The sequence below is a fragment of the Haplochromis burtoni genome, unplaced genomic scaffold (assembly GCF_018398535.1).
Source record: "Haplochromis burtoni strain Fernald_Lab_line unplaced genomic scaffold, NCSU_Asbu1 Contig_146, whole genome shotgun sequence".
NCBI classification, from domain to species: domain Eukaryota; kingdom Metazoa; phylum Chordata; class Actinopteri; order Cichliformes; family Cichlidae; genus Haplochromis; species Haplochromis burtoni.
Window position 1 is genome coordinate 1,191,787 of NW_024582507.1, and position 25,795 is coordinate 1,217,581.

Genomic DNA, 25,795 nt, shown 5'->3' on the forward strand with positions numbered 1-25,795 from the left:
TGTGAATACAGAGAGAAAAATATTTTCAAAAAAAAAAAAGGAAGTGAAAGAGTGTCCAAAATAATACAGGATGCTTGATCATGCGCAGTTAATGTCATATCTTTTGGGCACTGTAAACATCTGATTTTATGACCATTGTAATTTAGCGCTGGACAGCTGCAGGACTGCTGGGCTTATTTGTGCATTATTGTGCCGTAAAAAGCACAGCTCTGATTCGTTTTCTGGACTTAAGTTAAACCCAGAGCTCCCGGTAGCTTACCAGATTTAAGTCTTGTGGTTGAAATAGCAACAGAAGTCTTGGATTCCAAGGAAAATAAAGAGCTGGGCATAAAAATGACCAGCGAGTGTCTTTTGGAAGTTTGCCCCTCTCCCCACCCATGTCTCCAGCCTCTGTCCTGAGTTTGCTTCCATTATAAACAATGTCTTTCCCATGTAGCTGTGGGGAAACATTGAAGAAAAAAAAGGAACAGAGGGGAAAAAACAAAATATTTGAGGCTTAATAAATGGGCATAAAGATATGAAGTGAAGAGGGATACAAACTTGCTCGCTGGCTGAGAGTAATAAGATGTATTTGATCTCACTGTGAGACCAAATGCAGAGAGAAGACAGGTTTAGTAAGGTTAGTAAATTAAATTAATAATGTCAGAAAGTATGTAAAAACAAATGCACTCTGTATTTTAATGCACTGTTTATTTTTTCTTACCTACTGACAATTCTATTGGTTGAATAGCTCATACCACTGCCATAAAAACAGTATGTTTATGTTGTTGGTGCAATATTTCCTGCTTGGTCAAAAAAAAGTGCATGCTTTAATATATCGAGATGAAAAATATTGTGGTACTTAACTGATCTTGTTTGTTAATCTTTTCTGTTGTACTTTTGTTTTTCTTTTTTGCCATGTGACTCAAAGCAGTTTTTCCAAAGCAACAACTTGGAGGAGCAAAGCAGAGCAAGAGAGCTAACAGGGAGGAGCCGCTGGGAGTTTAGGGTAGAGCTGTGTTTATTCTCTGCTCTGGGGGAGCAAGAAAGTGTCATGTTGAGGGGGTGGGGGGTGAGGGTGCACACGCAGTATAAAGCTGGATGAGGCTCACTGCAAATGGACACAGACCCACAGGACACTCCTCCTCCTCTTTCTCCTCTAGTGTGTGCACAGAGAGCAACATTCAACCATGTGCTTCTCCAGTTTAGGGGAGGAAGCACATTTTGCTTACATTTGGTCAGCTCTTGCATAATGCTCCCTTTTCCAGCTGTGTTCATTCTATAATACAGACCTCTTTTTCCTTAGCTTCACCTTCCTCCCTCGCTGTGCAGGTGAGGTGTTTGATGTGCTATTCTGAGGGACTGGGAGCGAAATGGAAGTTGAGGAAGAGGGCAGAGGCTGTGGGTCACGCCAACCCCAGTCCGATATCAACAATGCACCCTCGGCTCAACTATTGTCTAATGTGAGAAATGGCCAACAGCTGAGACGCTTAACAAGCTCCGCTGAAGCTTCCCTTAAACAATGCCGGCTGGAAGCCGCTATTGCACTTAATCCTTTTTCTTTGGCTGTCACCTAATGTGTCACATTTCCTTTATCCCGAGAGGAAAAAAAAGCACTGATGGATATGTTTGGTTGTTATACACACATCGAGACAGATGTTCATTGCACAAATACAGTATGATGATGTAAATGTGTAAAATACACTGTTGCTGTTCTGATGTTGTTGCAATGTAACATACAGTATACATTTGTTGAAAAAAAAAGAGATGGTTGTCACAGACACATTGTACTTTGTGGATGCAAAATCTTTCATGCTTTCCATGCAGATACAGACCCTGTTTCTTAATTGTCTTCTTATATAAATATGGGCCAATACTGCTGTGACAGCTGTAGCCAATGTTGTATGTTCCTAAAGCACAGGTTTTAGTTTCAAAATAATTCATATATTAAAATATAGTGTGACAGTGCAGATACTGTATGCAGAAGATTGTAATGTTTTATATTAACCTTCATAAAATATTAAAGTGAGTTTTTACTTTTCTAATAAAGTGGCACATCAGAAAGTGTTTGTTTTGCCTGTAGTTTCATTGCTTTGTGACAGCTTTCAAACTACACCTGGTTCCTGCTCTGCAGCGGCCTCTCATTTGAAAGTGCAGCTTACAAAAAAATGCTTTTTTGTGTGAGAAATTAAGCAATACAGCAGCAACAGCTGGGAGGTGTACTGTATCGTTCAATAACAGGAGCTATGCTAAATGAAGAAAGGTTGCTGAAATCTTTTTTTTCTTTCCGACCACACTCAAAAGGCATTTTGTAAAAAGGAAGCAGACACATGGACGACATGTAAAAATAGAGGAATCGGTGAAATATGACCTGAAACCTCTCGTGCAATGCAGTGCAAGTCAAGCTTACGCAGATTTGAATTAATCACCATAAATCTGTACCTTGCTTCTGCAAATGACCTTATTTACTGCAGTGAGTTGCAGTGTTTCATGCTACTGTGTCCGGACGGTGTTAGTTTTCCAAAATGCTAACTTTTGAATTAGCATACATTTCCCCAATAATGCAGGCCAAGTCACTTATAAGGAGAAAGCAGTGTATTCATTTTTTTCTATAATAACTCGCCTACAATGAGAAGTTCAGGTGTAATAGTTTGCAACTCGCTAAAGTGCCATTTGAATTGCAAAATTATAAATGCGCAGTTAGCCGCTGAGGCCTGCACGCTGTTTTTCCTGTACTCTCTCGACCTCGCCTCCCTCGCAGACCGGCTCAGCGTCGACAGACACCGGCCGGTAAACTGAGAACACGCCCCTCTCTCTCTTCCACCCACAGTACTTAGCTTCGAAAAAAATTGTTATTGACAGAGTGAAACTAGCCAATCACCTGCAGCTTTGCGGTGGACGCGTGCCAGAATGTAATGTTTATATATGCAGAGCACCAATAGGAGTGGAGCAGAGGGGGCGTGGCAGCCGTTTGGAGGAAAGAGGCAAAACAATCTTTTATCCTCCTGACCGGGCGGCTTTTTGGGGCAGCGGCGGCGGAAAACTTTACATGTAGGCTAGAATATAAGTAAAGACACAGACAGTTCCCATCAACTTGCGACAATCCTAATAAATGTATCTGACTCCAGCAATTTGCACTAAAATTTCTAGAAAGCTGGTTTTCTTTCTCCTGCTCGCCTTGTCTGAATATGGAGTCCAAATATATTGTGGAGAAGTCGTCGGTTGGGACAGGAGCTGGCGGTGCGGACTTTAACTGTCGGACCGGCCGCTCGGTGCTCCGCGACAGCCGGGTCCCCTCGGTGGAAAAAACCGGTTCCATGTCGGCGTACACAAACGGGGCCGTGCCGTACAAAAACGTAATGGACGGCGGCTCGGCGGCGGAGATTAAAAGCGAGAGGACCCCTCTAAAAGGGAACGGGCTGTCTCTGGGTGGTCGGCTGTTGCACGACGTGGAAAAAGTAAGTGCAGTTGAGATGTTTTACGCGTGTGCGCACGACTCCATTAGCCGGTAAAGTCCCTTCATATACCCGAGTTACCGCTCAAGATAATATCGCCCACGTAATGTTAGCATGTCTGCAAGCTGTGTGACTTTAAAGTTTTGACATTTTACGCCATTTTCTTGTGCTGTTATTACGTTTTAACGGTTGCGACTGTGAGGCTTATACGTCACTACTGTGTCGTTATTTTTAAATAACTTTTAAGCGCCCGTTATTTCAATTCCTGCCCGTACCTATCATTATTAACTCCATCGTACTGTTACCGCTTTTAATGGCGGCTCACTCTTTGCAAAGTTTACAGAAAAGGGGGCAGGGACGTCAAACTACAAGCCCAACCCCCCTCCCCCATAACTTAATGGTGAAGCTACAGTTTGGGCTTCCTGGCGACATGGAAAGGCCCGACTCTAACTACACATACGCCACGGACTTAACAGTAAAGACACGTGATATATTGTTGTTGTTGTTGTTGTTGTTGTTTGCGTCGGCCTTGTACTTGCATTGTGTGTGCCTGTATTTAATTTGTGAGCCTTTATGCAGACAGCAAATAAATCTCATAATAAATATGCCAGTTACTCACGATATTAAAACCACGACATCAAATTATCAAAATAATCTCCTCACAATGTAACACTGCTGGGAAATACTGGGTCCTGCCATTCATATGAATGCGGCTCTGACACTTGTTGCCGGCTGGAGCATTTTTGCAGACCAAGCACACCCCGTAACAGCATGGGCCCTCCCCGGCTGCAGCAGCCTCTCTTTAGCAGGATAGTGCACCCTGCTACCAAATTCCCAAGATCGCAATCTGATTGTCCCAGCAGAACAAGCCAGAGCCACAGGAGCCCCACCCCACAACCCACAAAACCCAATGGATACTCTGCATCCCAGTGGCAGACACCATAGGACAATCCCAGAGGTCTGGTGTCCGTGGCCATGCCCTTATTTCTGTCACCTCAGATTTAAAAACTTTTTTAAATTTAAAAATTTAAAAACTTTTTTAAATCTGAAAAAAGCACGTGGAAAGCAGTTCTGGACTGCCAAAGTATATTTGTAACATTTTATAAAGTTAGTGGTTAATCAGTTATATATAACACAATGAGGCATATAGTTACTTTTACACTGTACATGCTAGTTATTTTCCTATATTATCATGTAATATTCAATAGAGTTTCCTTTTGCATCGCAGAATACACAAAACTGGACACTGGACCTGGCAGTTATGTGTATTTAGCAGATTTACACAGCTACTTTTCTAGATTTGTGTTGTTTTGTAATTTAGGTGGCAGGAACAGAAATGATAACCATATTCTAACCCAGGATTGCTTCTGTTCTGGTTGGTTCAGCAGCGTTCATGTCCAGTGGAGAGGACAATAACCTTGGGTTTATTAAGTGAGAGGAAGGAAAAATTAAAGAAGTTGCCATTTAAGGCAAACGGTTACACTAAAAAACACCAAAAACAGTAATCTTATGCTCAGTTAAATAAGAACTTAATGGTATTGCTAGACTTAATGTTTTTAATCGAGGCCTGATTGTAACAGAGATAAACTCACTGTAATTTTTTCTTGCTGCATTTTCTAGAATGGCCTGTTGGACCAAAAAGACACAGGTTCCACGGGGATCCTGAAAAGGGCAAGCCCCACTCACTGCCTGGGTGTAAACGGGCAGTTGCCGGGTGGCTTTATGCATTTGGACATCAGAAACCCTGGGAAGCAGCCAGAGCCGACCAGCAACTTCAGAGTAGCGCAAGGGCAGATCCTACCACAGACAGAGAGATATTCCCTCTCATCATCCCACATCCCTGTCCCCAGAAACAGGTATGGAGAGGCTGATGTCATCTATAGTCATGGACACTTGGTGAATCTTTGGTTTTCTTTTCTCTAGTGTTCCTTGTTGCATGAAAGAGAACTTCAAGAAATATAGTTATCTGATGTGTTTCCTACTTTTATCTTTGCATTCATTCACAAGCTTGGGCATATGTGAATAGATTGTAGCTATAGATTTATGCAGCACATTGTAAACAATCAAACCAGATTTTGTGCCCTTACCTCTATTAAGCCCCCATCCCACTACTAGTTTGGCACTGAATGTGTGGTGATAAAAGTGTTGCAGGCAGTTTTCATGCACAGCTCTGGACTTCTGTTCCTTGCCAATGCTTCGACATCTGGCTAAAACTGTACAGTGGTTTGGGCATGAATGGTGTGGGGGCGTGCTGGTTAACTGACTGCATGTTTGGTATTTCATCCAGAATGGTTTCGAAACTTGTCTTAAAAGAGCCAAAGCTTTATGAGGGCCAGGATTGCTCAAGCGCTTGACCAAATGAAAAGGAGACTGCATGAAATAGCCACAGTGCATTTCGCTGATAACTCCATTATCTAGATTTCGGAAAGTTTTCTTTTTACTACTCACATGTCTAAATGTATTGATTGCACCTAAGCTCAATGCCATCTTTGTTGACCCTCTCTTGACGGGCTAGTGGATATATCAGCGTGATGTGTTCACTGTATGTCAGGCAGTAAAATGCACCTTTGCTGTGTGTGCGAGTGAGTGTATTTTATTAGATGTTTCATGTGCATTGCAGTTTGCTTTTCCTCCAGTTGTTTCACACTATTTTCACACAGAGACACATGAGTATTCCTGCCCAGAGCCTTCTGTGATTGGTCTTCGTTAAACATACATGCAGAACGTGCACCCTGGGACAAGCCTACTGCACTAAAGTGATTATGTAACAGTTAAAGCGGACTGGGAGAGGCTGTAGGTGGTGCCTAAGAGCATTTTCCTTCTTTTTATACAACTGCTGGGGTTACTGTCCGTGTCCAAAAACTGTTTGCCTGTCAGACTGCACTTTCACGCTGAAATACCTGTTAGCTGTATAAAAACTGAGCACCTTCTTGTTGAATATGTTTATATGCAAATGTCACAGTTCTTTAAGAGGTTCTGTATGATAATTTCTGCAAATGTAATAACATTCATCGGTACAAATAGTAAGCAGGCATCGTTTTTGTATGGGTCTGGGGGTTTGCACAGCGCACGTTTACTGTTTTCCGTCCTTCTCTCATCATCACATGAATTTCACGTGCTGCTGATCATGTATGATGTGAGGGAGTGTCTCCTGGGAACATGCAAGACTGAGCGTGCGTTAAAAACCAGGGTGATAGTGTTACACAAAGACAAAATGGCTCTATTTTCTTTTCTTCTTCTTCTTCTTTTTTTTTTTTTTACTGATCTGTTCAGTTTAGAAACATTTATGTTTCTTTTCATCTCCACAAGGCACAAGAACACAGTCTGGGTTGACACTATGCAGTGGCTAAAAGAGGTTGCATAACATTATATAACTGCGCAGTGATATTAGCGAGGCCTCTTTGTTGCTCCATTGACCTTTCGGAGTAACTTCTAGTCTCTACTCTGCTCCAACTGGTTTTGCTGGTGATAGAATCTCCTTTCTCTCTCTCTCCATGAAATTGCTTACCTAGTCGTTATTCATATTTGGATTTAAACTAGGTCTGTGATTGATTCATTAGTTGTTTGCTCTATAAAACATAAGAAAGTATTGAAACTTGAACTTCCAGCTCTCAAGATAATATTGGTAATATGAAATTATCAATATTTTATTGTTTGGTAGCTAATACATATATCTCTACGTAAAATGAATTTTGTACTGATTCTAGTAGGAGAGCTCATAATGCTTGTTTGATTTTCTTGGCTCATCTCAGCTCTCTCTGTTACCCAGATGTGCATGCATGTGGTATTCATCACAAATTATAAGAGCACTTTAAAAGGGAACTCTTATTGCCACACAAACCCACTCACAGTAATTTGGTTTTGACAAATCTGGCTTTGACCTTCACAAAGTAACAGCACTGCGCTGCAGTGTAAGGTACCTGTTTTTTCTGCTAGTGTTGGCCACAGTTGGAAAGTGGTAGTTGTCTATGTGGGTGTAACCCCCAGTGCATTTGTAGCACTCTTTGCCTTGCGTTAGATTATGTCAACAAAGCCATTTATTTTCATTGGTTCGCCACCGACTTGGGTAATACCGTCAGTGTGGGACAGGATTAACTGTGTTTAAAAAGAACTTACTTTAAAGATGTCACTCAGTCCTCTGTGTGTTTTATATTAACTGCTTTGTCAGTTGCATATTGTTTCTTCAATACGACTTGATACTTTTACACCTTGTCTTGTTATTTTGCAAATGCCGCAAAGTAGGTCACTATTCCTTAGACAAGCCTGGACAAAGATCTTGCAGGAAGGAAGAGGAAGAATCAGCACATTTACTTGGGCACAAATGGTTATGGTCATCTAAACATAGTCAAACTGCAGCACATTTTTAAACATTCCCACCTGTCTTGTCAGCTGCGGTCTTAGTGTGTGTGTCTCCTTTTAACTCTCTTTTTTATGTTCGCTCTGCAAAGTCTCCCTTTCACCCACATCCTAAGTATACCACGTCAACCTGTCAGTAGTCATCAGTGTGAGATCTAGTACCCTGATAACAGAACAAAGACCAGTTTGAATGAACATTAAAAGAGCTCTAAGAAGTGAAGGGGGCGGGGCTGTTTTGTTGCGATATGAAAAGCTTTTCTCTTATCGGTCCTTGGTCAGGTACACCGTTACCACAGTAGGGTAACATGAATGGAAAACATAGAATCAGCATAAACAAGACACCAGGAGGGAAAAACACAGGTCTGTTTTTAACATAATTACTGACCGGCCTCTGACTCACTCTGTATAAGAATCACCAGCAGGTTTTAGGTCTGGCGAGCAGGCAGAATGTAGTTCATCACCTCTCAATCCCCCTTCATCCACCTCATTACCAATACACTTCTCCCAAAGGAGACATTACTGGTGATTGTTGAAGGTCAGAGGAACATCTAACCCACCCCCACTGTAGTGTGGAGGTGTCTAACCCACATTCAGGGTGCTGACATTTCGTCCTGATTGAGGGAGATATAGTTGCATAGTTGCCTTGAAATGACACTTTAGGGTTTCCAGATTAGAGATTAAAAAAAATTACCGTAATGTCAGTGTTAAAGTGAGGAAAGTGACGACCGTTATCAGTATTATTGCAGTGCTGTTAAAACACATAAAAAAACACACATTACACATGCAGCAACAGGACAACATGTAGTGTTGGTTACAAAGATGGCTTCAGTTTATATCGCTGGCAATGTGCTAACAAGTCAGACTGGCAAACTGTCATATTTCCCATTTTGATTCTTTTTAAATAGTGGGAAGTACTTGTGAAGGGATTTCCTTCCTGTCTTTTGCAGACAGGGTGACAATTTTTAATCACATCTTTCTCAGCACTATGCTGAAAAACGAAATACGACCACACTTAAAAGTCAGTCCTACTATTAAAAAGCTAAAAAAGATATCTGCCCTGTCTTTGGTCCAAACAAACTCGCTGTGCTGGTTCAGCTGCATCTGTTGCTAAATTTGGTTAATGCTGAATAGTACTGTTGTTATTTTTCAAAATATGGCAATCAAACATGATTTCATTTATAATTAGGACATTAAATGGTAATTGTGTGTTAAAAATGTTTGTTTTTTCATAAAATCAATGTCTGAAAAATCCCTTCTGAATTAGAAGGTACATTTTCATCCTTGCTCGTAGCCTCCTTTCTTCTCTCCAGAGTACAAGAGGTTAAACCTCTTGCACTGACAGGCAGGGGTTAAAGGTCATCTTCAATGAATGGAGTCATGCAAGTGGGGAGGGTCAGATCAGGACGCAAGCAGGCATCTGGAATGTCTGCTAGGTCAGCCTCAGGATCTGGGTTATGAGCTACATAGGTGATTTATAACCCCAGAGGATTGTAGCAGACAGCTTATCATCTAACTATGCAGCTTTACTGTCTACTGATTTGGAGGGGCACGGAGGAATGAGGATCTACTATCAAAGTAAAAAGTTTTCAAGGTGCACCTTTGTGGCTGTCTCTGAATCACTCCTTCTTTAATACTAATAAAGGTCTCTGGAAGAAGCGCAGACTAATGGGGGGGAATCTGCACTGTGTGTGTATGTGTACAGAGCTCTAATGAGACATTAATCATCTCCTGATATGCGGTGAAGAAGAGAGGCAAAATTTCATTTCAGTTTCATAAGTGAGGAGGAGCGTAGGAGGCATGCAGGAATGTTTTCTGCAAACAGCGCTCTGTTGTAAAAACACTGCTCTCTATATTATGTGTTGGATACATGTTCAGTTAAAAGGCCTGGATTGCTTTTTCGTGTTCGCTAGTGTATATGTCAGTTTTTATAGTGTCCTCGGGCAAGATGCCTTAAGGACAGGGAAAGAAATGCTTATCACAAGGGAAGGAAACTCTCATTGCGCAGCTCTGGCAAGGCTGCAGAAAAATGCTTTATCGCTTGCTCACACACACTAATAGATGCTTACATAACGCCTCCTGTTCTGCCTCAGCAGCGTTTAAAGATTCCAAAGTCAACTATCTCTCCTTCTCCTCAGTCAGTCTCTCTGTCCTTCTGCCCAATTCTTTATACCAACCACCAGCTGTGCAATCCCCTCCTACCCACCGACAACTGCCACCTTTCTCTTTCCTGTGTGTCATTATATCCTTCCCTTAACTTTGCTTTATCTAAACAACTGTTATCATTCCCTCGATATCCTTCCCTCTTGAGTCATTAACATTCTCTGTTGCAGTGTTGGGAAGGTTACTTTTGAAGTTTTACAGATTATTTATCATTCTGTTATTTTTTTTTTCAGAGATAAATCCCTTTTATGTTAGTGTTTATTCCAGCTTTATTAAGACATCTTCAATTTTTTGCCATGCAAGCATAAGGTTTGTCACAACTGTTATTATTCCTATCAACTCTTAGTCAGGTGCAGCCATACTTTCGATCATTTAGATCTCTGCATCCTAATGTCTATGTGGCCCACACTACTTGCACATAGACTCCCACCAGTTCAAATCAACAGAGAGGAGTGTAAAGCAAAAACAAATCATCTGCAGGCTGGAGAGAGGTAGTTTCTGCTGGAAGAAACAAAAAACGCTTTACTCTGTACAGTAATGTCAGAGGCCTTTCCTTATTTTGGTTGGAATTTGAAGCTCTGAAAGACATTCTTGTCCCAAGACATGGCCACCTGCCTTGACGTGGTCAGCTGGTTACTCGCATGACAGACTCGGGTTGGTTCAAGTAATGCATTTTGACATGCGGGCGGAATCAGAAACAAAATGCAAAAAGATATATCACCATTGTGGAATAAGTGGACACTGCATCAATGTAGAGACAGGTTCTTGAATGCTTTCTTGCACTGATGTTTGTCCCAGGCCTTTGCTCACCCGCGTGATTTGCAAAAGGGCCAATAGAAAATGCAACAAAAAAAGAATAACTTCTGTATTCTCACAGAACCGTTGCATGGGACATAATGTATTTGGATGCAACCCAATATTTTTATTTGTAACTAATTTATTTACTTGTTTCCCTCGTAATTGCACCAGATTACAATTACTGGTATGTGCATACCATACTGCAGCACTGTTTGGTCTACATTTGCTGTTGGCTGTGAAAGAAAATGGTAAGAGTGCTTTTCTAAGTTGTTATTAGTGTCTAAATGTAAAAAAAAAAAAAAATGAAATATGATTTTAGCCCATTGTTTTGTTGTTATTCGGCAGCATCATGGGATTATAATGTATCCATCAGCTTATATGGACAATTGGATCCTTTTGTAATGTGCTGTAGATTGATAAAGTTTTTTTTTATCATGTTGCTATCATGTTATAGGGTGGCTGTAGCTCAGGTGGCAGAGCAGGTCAGCCACTAATTTGAAGGTCGGTGGTTCGATCCCAGGCTGCCTCCTGGCGGCATGCCAAATATCCTTGGGCAAGATACTAACCCCATGTTTGCCTACTGGTGGTGGTCAGAGGGCCCGGTGGCGCCAGTGTCCGGCAGCCTCGCCTCTGTCAGTGTGCCCCAGGGCAGCTGTGGCTACAATGTAGCTTGCCATCGCCAGTGTGTAAATGTGTGTGTGTGAATGGGTGAATGACTGAATGTAGTGTGAAGCACTTTGGGGTCCTTAGGGACTAGAAAAGCGCTATACAAATGCAGACCATTTACCATTTCTAGACAACATGATGATTACGTAATATCTGACATAGATAACAACCCCCAGAGATTTAAGATGCACTTGGTCTCGCAACTCCTGATGGCGTAGGAGGAATTAACAGATAAAGAAACAAACACAGACAGTCAGAGAGATCAAATCAAGTCAAACGCTCATTTGTTTTCTCTCTTTGTGCAGTTTGCTTTTGTAGATGTGAATACACAGTCGGATATGGACCAAAACAGTTTTACTAAAATTCTTTGGACAAGGTGGTCTCAGCCTGCTTTCAAACAGGCTCCAGAGAGGTTTGTTTATGATCCGACCTCAATCTGACTCAGTATATGCTGCAAGTTTTTTGAGCTAGCAGAGTACTATTGATTGTGTATCGTACAAAACCTGCACAATATTACCAGGTAAATACGAATGTTAAGAGTAAATTCTTCATGTTATCCACTTGTTCAGACCACAGCACCTTCCTCTCGTATTTACTTTGGTTGCTCCCTCCCCTCACATATCTGGCCAGTAAGCGTACCAGACATTCTCACATGGTTTGTAGTGCCACATTTTGGATCGCTTGGAGTTTTCTCTCTGTGAAAAGAAGAGTTTACCAACTCCTGAGCTGATTCTCCCCCAGAGGAAATGATCTATAAGTGTGAAAACACCCTTAATAACGTAATTGGTAAATGGACTGGTTCTTATTTAGCAGTTTTCTACTCTACCTGAGCTACACTACCAAAGCTCTTTACACAACCTGCCTCATTTACCCATTCATACAAGCACTTTTTTCGGTGCTTTTTCCATTTAAGTGGTTTCTATCTAACATTCACACACATTTATTCTCTGATGGATGCATCTGATAGCAACTTTCCCAAGGATATTTGGCATGCAGACCAGGGATCAAACCACCAACCATAAGGTGTGGAAACGATGGCACACTCATCACTGGAATTTTCACATTGTTTTTGTTGGCATTGCAGTTGCAGATTTGCAGACTCAAAAGCCAAGGAGTGATTTTGAGTAGAAAATGTGTTTACTGGTGTGCAAGGTTAAAAGTTTTTTTGTTTTTTTCCTCCAAAGCATATAGTCTGACAGTATTATACATTTAAATTGTAAAAATCCAATGGCAAAGCTAAATATGCCAATTTTACTGCTCCTTCCTGTGAAAGATAGATTGGCACAACACAGCAGGAAAATGAAAATGTTCTGAGTATGCTGCGTAATGCTTCGGTGCATTTGCAAATGGCATCCAAAACCAGCTCCAGGATGGCTGACAGCAAGCCACATTCATGGGTTTTCCTTTCCCTTGTTTCAAATCACAACACTTATAAATACACACACAACTCTATCGAAGTCATCTCGTTCTGCTGACAACAAGGAGTGAAATTCAGACAGTACTGCAAACTTAAAAGTTTGATGGACTCTTACTACGTACTTTGCCCTGTGCAGAGGGGGGTGTCTTATATTTGTTTAAATTACTGATAATGGTTTTTGGGTTTGGTGATGTCACTGCTGATAACAGTTTTTAGGAAATAAAAATAATTGTAAAAAATCCATATGTTGGCTGATATTCTTTGTGGTACTTTTGTATTAGCACCCCCCTTTTTCCTTGGCAGGATGCTTATTTAACATTTCTTTATCTGTTTAACTAAAATGGTGTGTCCTTGTGATGCTTTTTCTTGATAGTTTTTGGCCATTACTGAATTTAGAGCAGAAATTTCTACACATAATGTCAGAAAATTTTCCTCTTCTTTTTTCCTGTCTCTTCTTTGTTACACTGTGGCTATCTGCATCTCAGTTTGGTAGTATGCAGGACATGGGAAAAGCTTATTTCGGGCAGTGTCCTGAAAAACGTCAGGTGAACGTGATCTCACTTGTAGTAAACGACTTTGACAGCCCTGTCTTTTGGTTTAGTCAAAAATTCAGTTGTACTGGGCTACTGGCATTTCAGTCGTTTTTGTGTTGGCACTGACTTCTCAAAGTGCCAGGAACTGCAATTCAATACATCAAAATGGGAAGAAAATACCTGGAAGCACTACATAGACTGTAAGTCTTCTCTTCAAAATAATTTTCAAAGATTAGGGCTTAGATAAACAGATTATAAAAGCTGCCACGCCCAGACTCCAAAAAACCAGTGGGCCCAAATCCTCACAAGCTTCTAGAAACCCCCTACGCTTTGTGTGTATCCTTAAGTGTGTGTAGACATGTGCATCCTGAACAAAAGAACTACAGTATACAGGCTTTGTTAATCACTTATCCTCATGCTGGTGGACAAGATGAGCAGTCAAGCAACATGTGAGCAGATGTGTGTTTTCCTTTTTCACCCCCCTTTACGTTTCTTCGCCCCCCTGTACATGCACAATGTGTACACACACACACACACACACACACACACACACACACACACACACACACACACACACACACACACACACACACACACACACACACGCTTTCATTCTGTAGCCACAGTGAGGTAGTCAGGTTTCATTTAGCACTGATCTGCCAGTAAGGCTGTTGTCCTCTCACCTCCTGGTTATTGCTTCATGCGTCACACTGTTTGCTCTCCCCTGCTAAGCTATTCAGCAGTATTTACACACAAGTCAGTTATATGCACAAAGTCAAATTATAGATGACTCCATGATTTAGCCACATGATACACAGATGTTTCCATATTAATGTTTGATAAATGTATGTGTCTGGGTTATGTGTAACAGAGAAATAGAAGGGAAAAGAAGTGGAGCTCCTTTTGCTTTATGTGCATATTGTTTGCTTTTTCACCTGTTAACTTGGGATCTGTGCTCTCCACTTGACTGGATTGATTTTTTTTCCACACACCCTTTTTTTTGTCTTTGTGCTAGCTAAATCTTATCAGTCCTATTGAAGAGAAAGCACTTCACACAGCCCATATTTCCAAGTTTTGTTTGTTTGTTTTATAACTACAATAGTATTTTGCTTTACTTGAATTTAATTTTAGTTGCTATTAATAACACATGAAGATGGTTATAAGCATTTATTTATTTATTTATTTATTTATTTTTTAGCTGAGTACTCTCAGGAACACACTGACTGGACTCCTGACTGCTGCCAAGATAATGTGGAGATTTCCGGCCTGTGGAGATGCAGAAAGTAACCCCTCTTAATCTTAGTGGCTTCCAGCACCAACATGCCACTGCACAAAGCAGTGAGTGTGTGAAGCTGTTCAGTGAGGTGTAAAGTACAGCACCGATCACTTCCTGACTAACCTGTAGAACTTTCATAGCTGTTCCGAAGCACAGAAATGCTGAGAGATTTTCATATTCCTGTTAGTCTTTCTTTTCAGATTTATTGGATTTTAAACTCTGGCTTTTATCTGAAACTGAACTTTTTTTTTCTTATTTTTTGGTTCATATATGATAGATCCAATGGTGAAGTCTCTCCAAGCTCAGCATTTTTCATCAAATCTATCTTGCTTGCAACCTCTTTAGAGGACAAGGCTGGGCTGATCACAAGTCTCTTGTCTAACACCTTTTGCTCTGTCCGAATTGCCGTGACCTGGCTTGGGCCAAGATTCAAAACAATGATCAATATGTTTCACGCTATATTTTTTCACCACAGTTGGCCCATGAGTAAACAAGAGAGAGAGAAAAGAGAGGAAACCATATGCTTGGTGTAAATTTTATATAAAAACTAAGGTTTCTATAGAACCTGAACATTTGTGTTTTATGCTTTTTGCTTGCTGTCAAGGAAGTGACATCCTCAAGAAGATACTAAAGTAATTGTATAGTAAAATTACCAAAAAGAAAAAATAAATAATATGCATGGAAATATAAAAATAAAAAATAAAAGCACTATGTGCAGGAAGTTGTAATGTGTAGGAGTAAAGATTAAAGTAAAGATTTTTACACATTTATAAGGTAAAAATAAAAGCCAAAAGTTAAAGTTGTCATGGAATTGTAGATGTTAAAAACTTTATGCCTTGAAGCCTGCTAATGTTTGTCATTAATGCACAATTCCCATATGTAGTTCTAGAAATTATGTGTGTGCATGTGTGTCCGAGTCTGAGACCCCAGAGACTTGGATGAAAAAGATCTGAATGTCTGACAGAAAGACATCTTGCTTGCACAAAGCATGACTTTCACTGGGCCAGAGCTCCATCGGGGCAAGTTCTCCCATCTGTTTGTTTGTCTGTGTGAGAGAACGAGTCTGTCCTAGTCTGACCAACCACTCGGCCTATCCTTATTGGAAAATGCATAACTCTCAGAGGGGAACCAGCATTTGCATTCAGCTAGTCATACTCCTCATCATATTACATCCAACATTCATTTTTCAGTGAGCTGCTAAATGTTTTAAAAAACAAAACAAAACAGAAAAAGCTAGGAGGCTGGACCAGCAGTGAGGCTTAATATTATTTCAATAATCTGTGACAGTTTTATCATCATCACTACCATCTCTCTAGTGTTTCCATGATGTGCTCTTATTGCTACCATTTATCTTATTAACTATTCCATTCCTGACGTGGCAGAGTGATAAAGGGACCATTTTCCTTACCTTATTCCCAATACTGTCATAAGGCCAGAAGCTCCACAGGGAGGCTTAAATTACTAAAAGATATGGTTTATGGCATTTTCCTCTATATTAGTCACTACCCGGTACAGTTTGGCAGGATTAGCGAGGAGCTGAGAGTAGGATGATATTCAGTGAAGATCTGGGTTGAGTAAAAAAAAATATATATATTTTTTTTTAGTAAAAAAAAAAATATATATATTTTTTTACATATAATACAAAATAATATATAACAAAATGAGAGTCTGTTTTCATGCCATTTTTATAATTTAATCTATAGATAGTTATCCAATCCCTGTGCAAGTTTTTAAATGTATTTCTGCTAATGGTTCAAATACATGTCACACAAAAATTAGGATGATCATTATAGAATAGAATAGAATAGAATAGAATAGCCATTTATTGTGATTGTACATTTACCACGAAATTGTGGATTTTGTTGTACATTAAATCCACAATTATTAGTTTTTTTTGTGCATGCTTATCAGTCCACCACAAAACTGTGTCAAAGGTCGTCCTTAGATGACAAACATAACTCCTAACACATCTTTGCTTTTACTGCACAGTAAGCAAACAGGCTGTAGACAAACATTCAACTTAGAAGCCAGGTAATACTTTTGCTTTTAACTTCTTGCTTCACATTCATTTTTGTTTAGTTTTGTTTTTTTTTTTTTCTTTTTCAAATTTTTTGCGAGAGTGCTTCTACTGATGTGCTTCGTACAACCCCTATCTTTTTTAGGGGTCAGTTTATTTTACTGGCTGGAGTCTTTGCCTGTCTGACGGTGCCCTGCAGATATTTGGCTTTATAGGAGTAAGTAGAGCAGAGTGGCTTTGCAACAGCTTTGGTTTGCCTTTGCAAAACACAGGAAACCAGGCAAAGGCCTGCTCTGGCTTGTGATGGCAGACAGACAAATCTCAGGAGTAAGCAAGTGTAGGAGTGAGAAGTGAAGAATTTAAAACAAAATAAAAGCATGACTTCTTCAGGAAGAGAACTTGACCGTTATTCAAAGCCTTTTCACCATTTCCACTAAGTAGCATTTCTGGTATTTACTTAGTATTTTGCCAGTTAATGTGAGTACATTGAGTGACTGGGTGGTTTAATTAGTTTGACCCATACATGTGATATGCACTGATGACTTCTTACTACATCAAATATAGATTCATATTTGTTTTGATAAGGAGTAGATGTTTTCAGGCAGAAAGGTCTTTTCTTGTTTACTTCCTAGAGGAAAATAAGGGCACAGGCCAGAAGTGAATACCCCACATTCCCCCTAGCAACATCATTGTTATTGGCGGGAACTAAGTTAGTTATGAGAGACATTAACACTATTATAAAGATGTCTAAAAATAAAACTACTGACTAATTGTAGTATTTATTACTTCGTAATAATATTACATGTATAAGCAATATACAGCTATAATACAGATTTGATGTCTTACGTGAGGTAGTAGTACCCTAAAGTGTGGCTATGGAAAAGTGACTGTGGATTTTTTTTTTTTTTGTATTCATTCATTCATTGTCTTCACTCGGCGTCTGGTTGCACTGGACTGTGTCAAGCTCGCACTGTAAATCTGATCACCTACGATTACCCCATGCACAGTTTATGAGCATGGTATGCAAGTCAGGCAGTGTGTCATGATCTACTTTGTCATCATCCTTTTAAGTGCTATTGCTGAGTCAACATTTTCTCACTGAGGCATGTTCGTCACAAGCACCTGTGTGATCCTGAAATGGGATGTGCGGTTACTCGACACGAAATAACCATTATTCACTGAGGTTTGAATCAATGCGAGCTTGTAGTTCAGCTGAAATTTGTAGATATCATCCTCTGTGTTGTGTAGTTTATGACATCTTGAGTGAATCGCCACCGCCACAGAGGGAATCATGCCTTTTTCTCAACATCTAGCCAGTATTATTTTGCCAGAATAAAGCTATCTGTTGTTTGTGCTTCTCCCTAAGGGCACAGATTGCATTCTAGGATCAAGAGAGAGAAAGAGAGGGCTTTTTGTCCCACCACTGAATAACCATCACACTCACAACCCACTTTAAAGAGACACGGCTCCTGTCTGACAGCCTCTCTCTCTCCGGGGGTTCAAAGCTTGGAGACTTACATAAGCAGCAACATGTGTATTGAATGGACAATAATGGCGGACTTAGGAATATACACACATGCGTGGTTACATGCACAATGATAATCATACTTAATGCCTACCCACACTTCTATATTTATATACTTCATATATTTTTACATTGTATTCATTCAGTTCATACAGTGCATAGTACCTTTACATAGAAGTGTAAAGCAGGAAGCCTAGAAAGAGGCAGAGTGGACACTAACACCAGCTTGTGTTGGGTCAGGGATAGAGTGTGCTAATCATTACCATCTGCCTGCAGCAAAAATAGTGAGACAGAAAAAGATGAACAGAGGGCATTACGTAATACTGTGGAGTCAAGGCAAGATGATGAGGGGCAGCGAGAGTGTGGGATTGAGAGTAGTGGGTGTGGGTGTGGAAGGGGCAGCTGTCCGAGCTGCACCCCAGGCAAGAGGAACATCAACAAAAGCCTGGTCTTTTCTAATAGCCTCTATTGTCTTAACGTTACCTCATTGTACAGAATATCCCAGTTAGATGACATTTTGCTGAATGTTCTTCATTTTTAGACAACAGTCCTCATTTTCTGAGGGCAGCATTTACAACCCTCTTAGTCTGAAATGGACTGAAATCAAAAAGAAAGAAAACACCTATTATAGCAAGGGAGGAAAAAAATATGTTAGCAACAGACTTTGTGGCTGCCATCTATTTACCTGTCAGCCTCCTTCACAGAGTGTGTGCATGAGGATGACTAATGCAGGCGGAGATATTACCTTTATTTTTGGTGCGCATATCTCTCTACCCCATGTGCATTTGGATTTGTTTGTGTTCAGTAACGATACCTCATAAGAAAACAGGAAAAACACCAGTCAGCATAGGCTGAATGTGTAGGGTTAGGTTCCATGATGACTCAAACAGAGAGGCGCTTCAAAGTTTATTTTACTCATGTGATTGTGATGCCGTGTTTGCTGTCTTTCTAACTGCCAATCACACGCAAGCCTCTGCCAATTTAAGGCACGTGCACCTGCTTTGAATATGAGGAAGTCAGCACACATACAGTACATACAGGCACAAAAAAGCTATCTGATGCCTGTTTTGGAGATCATGTTGAACACATGATCACATTGGACAGATAAGTGCTATTTAAAACCTCCACCACCGGGGCTTAGGGGAAGATCAGAGATTATTGTTGGCAGTGTGATGCTCCAGTGAAAACTGGACCTGTCATACTGAAGTGATACAACAAAACGATAAATATTACAAATACTGCCAAGTCCCTGTCACTCTGCCTTAGGGCTGTTCGATATAACGATATATATCGGATGACGATATAAAAACGTCTATCGTTTCATTTTACGCTATCGTTTGTTTCGTGGTGTCGCAAAATAAACTGTTTACGGCAATATTTTTTCATCGTTTTGATGGTCACTGTAGCGGCTATATTAATTTCTTAAAGTTCTCTCTTTCTCTTATATTTAATATAACCACACTACAGACGGACAAGCGCCTGTTTTTATGCGTTTTGGTTAGCAACAACGACGGTAACACCATCGCGCGTCCGCTTGTTTATGTTCCACATAAACCTTTCACAATAAAGCTCAAGATCCTGTTGAGACTTTTCAAAATAAACTGAATCATGTGAAAGAGCAGATTATTTACGGATAAAAAGTAAAAAAGAGCCATCAGGTGCTAAAAAATAAACCTTAGACGCAGCTGGAAACACTTCACGCAAGTCGAGCTGCCCGAGATTCACAGAATTTACAGAAAATGTTACATTTTTGTGATTTATATCGTTATCGGACGACAGAATTCTTATATCGGGATATCAGATTTTGGTCTTATCGCACAGCCCTACTCTGCCTTCCTCTTTTTTTTTGAACTTCTAAAACTGGAGTCAAGTGAGGCACAGTTTCTTTCTTGGTAAACAAGATAGATACATCAATGTAGATTGTTGGTAGTCAGTTTTTATAAAATGAGTATATTCTTTGGCAGACAGGTGAGATACATCAGTGGCATTACATGAAGAAGAAATAGCAGATAGAGAATCTTAAATAGAAATCTGTTTTACCCCTCTAAAGAGCAAATCAACAGTTGAAGTGGGAAATACATGAGCCAATCATGGATAGGGACAGTAGAGGTTCACAGCAGTTTTAACTGTGTAATAGCAGCCATATCTAGTTGTTATCTTAGACATGAATTTATATTTACTGATCCACAACAGGAATTTGTATAGATTTGTACAGTACTCTAATGGGACACCTAGTTTTTATGTCAAAGTGAGAACCTAATATAAATCTTTTGGTCTTGTTCCAATTATTTGACAGAGGCTTCAAAATAACTGCCCAAAGGCATTACCAAGTAGTGAGACACTTCTAGAAGCACCTTGGATACACATGCAATTATCAGATTAGGTTGGGAAAAACTCAGATGAAAGGTGTACTTTAGAAAAGCCAATAAAGTATGACAAATCTTCAGCCATATACACAGTGTGTCGCTTTTTCAGTCATGTGTTTTGTAGCTGTTGACCTGGATCTTAAGTGGGCTATCGTTCTATAAACCAGGCAGATCCTAGGGATTTTGACTGGAATGGTAACTAGAGCAGAGGTGATGTGTTAAATATAGTGGGGAGGCCCTGTCGTCTCCCCAACAACAGCACAGAGCCCACTATAGTACCGGCTGGTGGTGCCAAATCGTAACTCGGCAGTATCGGAGTCCTCAAGTGTCCCCTTAGGAAACTTGGAAAAAACCCATGTTTTCCACATCCAAGTAATAAAAAGTCAGCTGGAAAATCATCCCACGGAAACAGCCCGCTCTTGCCTGGCTTATTGCAGTGCACATTAGGTGAAATGGTCATCTTTAAAACGTAACTGTTTTTGGCACACAATATACAAATATACACATCCTTGAACTCCCCCCCCCTTCCCCGCCCTTTCCATAATCACACCTTGTTGTTGCTGCCTGCTTCTTGGCTGGGCTTTAAGTGGCAGTCTCTTTCTCTCCCTGTATGTGCCTGGGCCTGGCTTGTTGATTTTTAGCTGGTTGTGTTGTGCTACTGCCAGAGGGGAGTGTTTTTGGCCCAGCCAAGGCCAATATAAGTTGAGGAGGAAGGAAGGTAAGAGGTTGTGTGTGAGCGAGATTGAGTGAATGATGTTGTTTCTGCATGTACTTAAGTGTGCCAAACGCTTCAACCAAACTAGATGCAAAACACACACACATGCAAGTACTGTAAAATAGAGTTAGAACTTCCCAACTGATGTATTACCTGTCTCATAAAAGAGAGTTGTCAATGGCACTGTTTGTAAATTTAAGAGCTTCAATTGCAAATTATGTCATTATAGTTCAACAAATACCAGAGTTACCACATAGTATGTGCCTACACATGTTCATCTGCATATGTGGGAGGGTGGAGGGCTGCTATGTTTATCATATCACTATTAAATTTACTGCATGCCATAAATGCACCACGGACAGACTCAATGGTTCGTGTAAACATCCTGGAAACCAAAACCCCACCCTTCTCCTCTCCCAAATACATATAAATATATATATATATGGATATATATATATATATATACTATATATATATATATATATATATATAATATATATATATATATATATATATATATATTTATATATATATATATATATATATATAATATATATAAAATATATATAATATATATAATATATATATATATATATATTATATTAATTTATTACATATAAATATATATATATATATATATATATTTATATATTACCACACAAGACCACTTTGTTGACAGCAATCTCTGTTCTCTCTTTGCCTCACTCTGGGCACTAAATAAAGACATCCCCAGTTTAACTTGCTCCAAAATAAAGCCTCTCATAAGAAGATGCAGACAGATTTACGGCACATCAATGCTGTTGCTCTTTCAGCTGTCATCCACTCTCACCATGTTTAAAGGCTCCTTAGTTATTTCACAGGCAGATGAGAAGTGAAAACAAGAGTAGCAGGCCGTGTCATTTAGTGTGCAATATCTGCTTTAGAGTGAGCGACGGACAGGGATGGTTATCTCTCTAATCTGGTTTTTATAAAATGTAAAATGTGACAGCTGTCTGCTTCTAAGTTGATGTAAACATTGATATCAAAGTCGGTGTGATATCAGATTAGCTCTGCTGCTGTCAGCAAGAATAGAAGTCAATCAACAAGTGCCCTTTTTAGAAAAGGTTTCTGAAGGAGGCCTTTACTGTTTTGTTTTTGTTTAATCAATGCACACTCACACACATTAAAAACTTGAACCAGATGCAATGAATCTGTGGTGGAGTTATCATTGCTTTTTCTGGTAAGGAGGAAGGAAAACACTCAATGTCAGGAAATCAGGGTGGGTTGTAGGGATGGGTATTAATGAGTGCTGGGGTGTGCTGGAATGGGTGTGTCTATATCAATGTGTACGAGAGGGGAATATCAAAGTTTGAATGAGGCCATACATCAACTACAGGGATTGTTGTCCTCCCAGTTTGTTTGTTTTTCCTAATCTCTCTTGCTAAGGCCACACACCAGAAAACAGACATGCATGACTGTCAGTGGTATGCTATCAGAGTACTGCACTATATGAAGGCCAAATGGAAGGTAACCAAGAGCCCTAACACAAATTTTATAGATGGATTTTATTAAACGAGAGATGGAGGTAAATCAGAAGTATGTCCCTGGTTGGCCCGAGTTATTGCTGAAAACAAGGCTAATGACTGCAATAGGACACAGCTAATCTTGTTATCTCTTTATCTCTTGTCCTCTGTGTGTGTGTGTGCGTGCGTGCGTGCGTGTGTGCGTGCGTGCGTGTGTGTGTGTGTGTGCGTGCGTGCTGCACACCCTACTTCTGACCATGGCTTCTATCTTGGCAGTATTTGAATATTATAGAGTATATCCTACCATTTTTCCAAATGTCTGCGTTGAATTCACAAACACACACAAGTTTTGGGATGCTGGAGAGTAAAACCAACAACTTTTGTGGGAGCACATTTGTGCTCAGACGGGCTGAAAGATTCCTCCGTATCGGGTACATTCCATTTTGATCTGTTTGCTTCCTATCCGACGCATTCTCATCAGCGTGGGAGCTTAGGCACTTTTTAAACTTTTTTTCTGCGTGTGTAAAATGTTTTAGAGACTTCTCATTTGAAAATGTGTGTGAATGTGCGCAGATACACGTAGACTTGCTGATTTTGAAACGTACTTCTCTTGTTTGTTGATTCCAGCATGAAGTTTTTGTTTTGTGTGTGTGTGTGTGTGTGTGTGTGTGTACGCGCACCGAGAATTCAAGAGTGGAGCTCTGCCAGGGCTTAGGGCTTGGCTGAGAAAATGCCTCAAACCAGTTTACTCTGGTTGTGTAGTGAAGAAGTCTGGGGCGGGACTAGAGCTTTTAAAGCTGCAGACTCTATTCTCTATGAGAATATGAGTATGTGTCTACTGTGTATAGCACAGATCGGTAAATTTGGATTAATATTTATTTACATACATATGGTACGGACACTGGTATATCTTTTTCAGGATGTTACATGAGAATTGAAATCTGTGCAAATGTGTGTGCAAATGTGAACAACTGTGTGGGGATGAACGCTTGGCCTGGCCTCAAATAGTTTTCCCCACATTTTGCTTTCAAGGACAGTAGAAGTCTTAAATAGAACCAACAGGAATAATAAGTGTGTGTCTGAAGCAGATAAGCTTATTTGTCTTTGCAGGATCTTTTTTCTTTTCTTTTTTTTTTAACAAGAATGCCTTATGCCAAAGCACACTGTTTAGGCTGTCTGTGCCTGTGTTTGTGAATGTTTTCTGGTGTCAGTTCAAGTGGGTAGTATGACTAAGATTTAAGATGAGGTTGGATTGCTTTGCATGGGGCGTTCTGAGAAGGAACTGAGCAAAAAGCATGGTTCTCCCCTCTAAGCGAGGTTGCACAAGCTGTGCAGAAACACACCACAAAACACTTTCACTCTAGAGGCTTTGTCCCCGTGTGTGTATATATGCACACAAGCACATATTTGAACACACACAATAGTAAGTTGTCTAAGATTTACTGTACATGAAATTACATATCTCTCTGTCTTCTGGCTGCTTGTTGGACTTGTTTACCTCCTAATGTAAATTTTTTCTAACATCACAGTTTGTCTTTTGTGGCTATATAGAGAATTGAATGTTTCTCTGGGGACAAGGTTAAACTTTTTTTCCTTAAATATTTTCCAATACTCTGAAAAACAGACAAACCTGTTTTATAGAGCATGGGGTTGGTTAGACAAGAGTACCCCTTAAAACTACACCAGATATGTTTCTCGTGCTAAGTGTGCATTTTTATTTTGCAGGAAGCCGTCAGGTCACGCCGATAAGGAGGTGATGGCTGCCACCGTCCTGACCTCACTGTCCACATCACCTTTGGTGCATTACCCTTCGTCTGCACCCACAGGTAACACCATTGGCTCGGCATCAGTTGCATTCATGCACCCATGCACCTACTGCTCCTTGAGTGCAAGCTGCTTTGTCACACACTGACTCATCCACTGTGTTTAACAAAATCAAGGACATTCACTTTGTGTTGCTGGCTGGGGACGGTGCTCATCACAAATCACTTGATGTTAGTTTACCCTGACACAGGCTGAGCTGCTGACTCGTTGATGTGTTAACATGTATTTATCCCAGAAAAGGGTCACGCAGTGTTATTAGCACTTTATTCCATCATCTTTCCATGCATGTATGTTTACCCAAGCCCAGCACTTACTGCCAACTGTTTAGCCTTGACCATTTCACCACAGCTCCTTTTGCTGTTTCCAGTGTTGCTGTGGTTGCTATTACCATGCCAACCACCAGACGGTCAAAGTCCTGACAGCTTTTTAGCTCAGCGCTAAACCCGGGCTGCTGGTTTTTTGCTCTCAGGAAGAGCTTCTATAGCTTTTATCTCTAAAGGCTAGAAGCACCCTGTTGACACTGCTGCACCATTTCGGACATAATAGAAATAAACCAAGAACTGTAAGCTTTCATTTTAGAAATGATCTGTGATGCAATCATTAGATCAGATCAGAGGATGCTGTGAGTTTATGATTGCAATGCTTGATGAAATGCTTATTTGACAAAATATTTCAGAAAGGGGGTGTTGCTTGATTACTCTGTGGTAAATCACAGTGGTGCTTTTATAAAAAGTATCCATGGTTGTATGGATCCCTGTTGAGATTGGATAGTTTTTTTTAATGCAACCTCCAAAACCTTTCCTTATATTTTTATAACTTAAAAATTCAATTGTTTGTTTATTTATTTATTTGTTTAGCTCCTGGTGCATTTGGTTGTTAAAAAAAGTGGCAGGTTTTTGTTTTTATGAGTTGAGACAGGATTGGATATCCTATTTTTATTTTTATATTTTTTGTGTGAAGACACACAGTCCACTGAAGCCCCTTGATAATTCTGAAAAAGAGTTTGATAACCCTTATCTCTTTATATTTATATGGGAAACAGTTATTGAATTGTAGAAGGTCTCTCCAAAATGTATGATATTAGTCCTTGCTCTGTGTTTTTCACTATAATTTGCCTGATTAAAAGTCAGATAAAGCCATTGTGATAATCAAGTCTTAAAGCACTATATAATTGATCAACAAATTAACAAATGTATTGAAAGGGTT

The 25,795-nt window shown here is 40.0% G+C and overlaps 1 protein-coding gene across 2 annotated transcripts in view; it reads left to right on the top strand.

Annotated features, from left to right (window-relative positions):
- The first annotated feature begins 2,946 nt into the window (after positions 1 to 2,946).
- Positions 2,947 to 25,795, top strand: part of slc2a4rg (SLC2A4 regulator) — a 34,157-nt gene continuing 11,308 nt past the window's right edge. Inside the window, exons 1-3 of one of the 2 annotated variants that reach the window (XM_014336639.2) lie at positions 2,947 to 3,437; positions 5,055 to 5,290; positions 24,491 to 24,591. In XM_014336639.2, coding sequence (XP_014192125.2) covers positions 3,168 to 3,437; positions 5,055 to 5,290; positions 24,491 to 24,591 — 607 coding nt within the window. In that variant the 5' untranslated portion in view covers positions 2,947 to 3,167. The remainder of the gene's footprint in view (positions 3,438 to 5,054; positions 5,291 to 24,490; positions 24,592 to 25,795) is intronic. The other variant, XM_042224690.1, reaches the window with a different exon arrangement.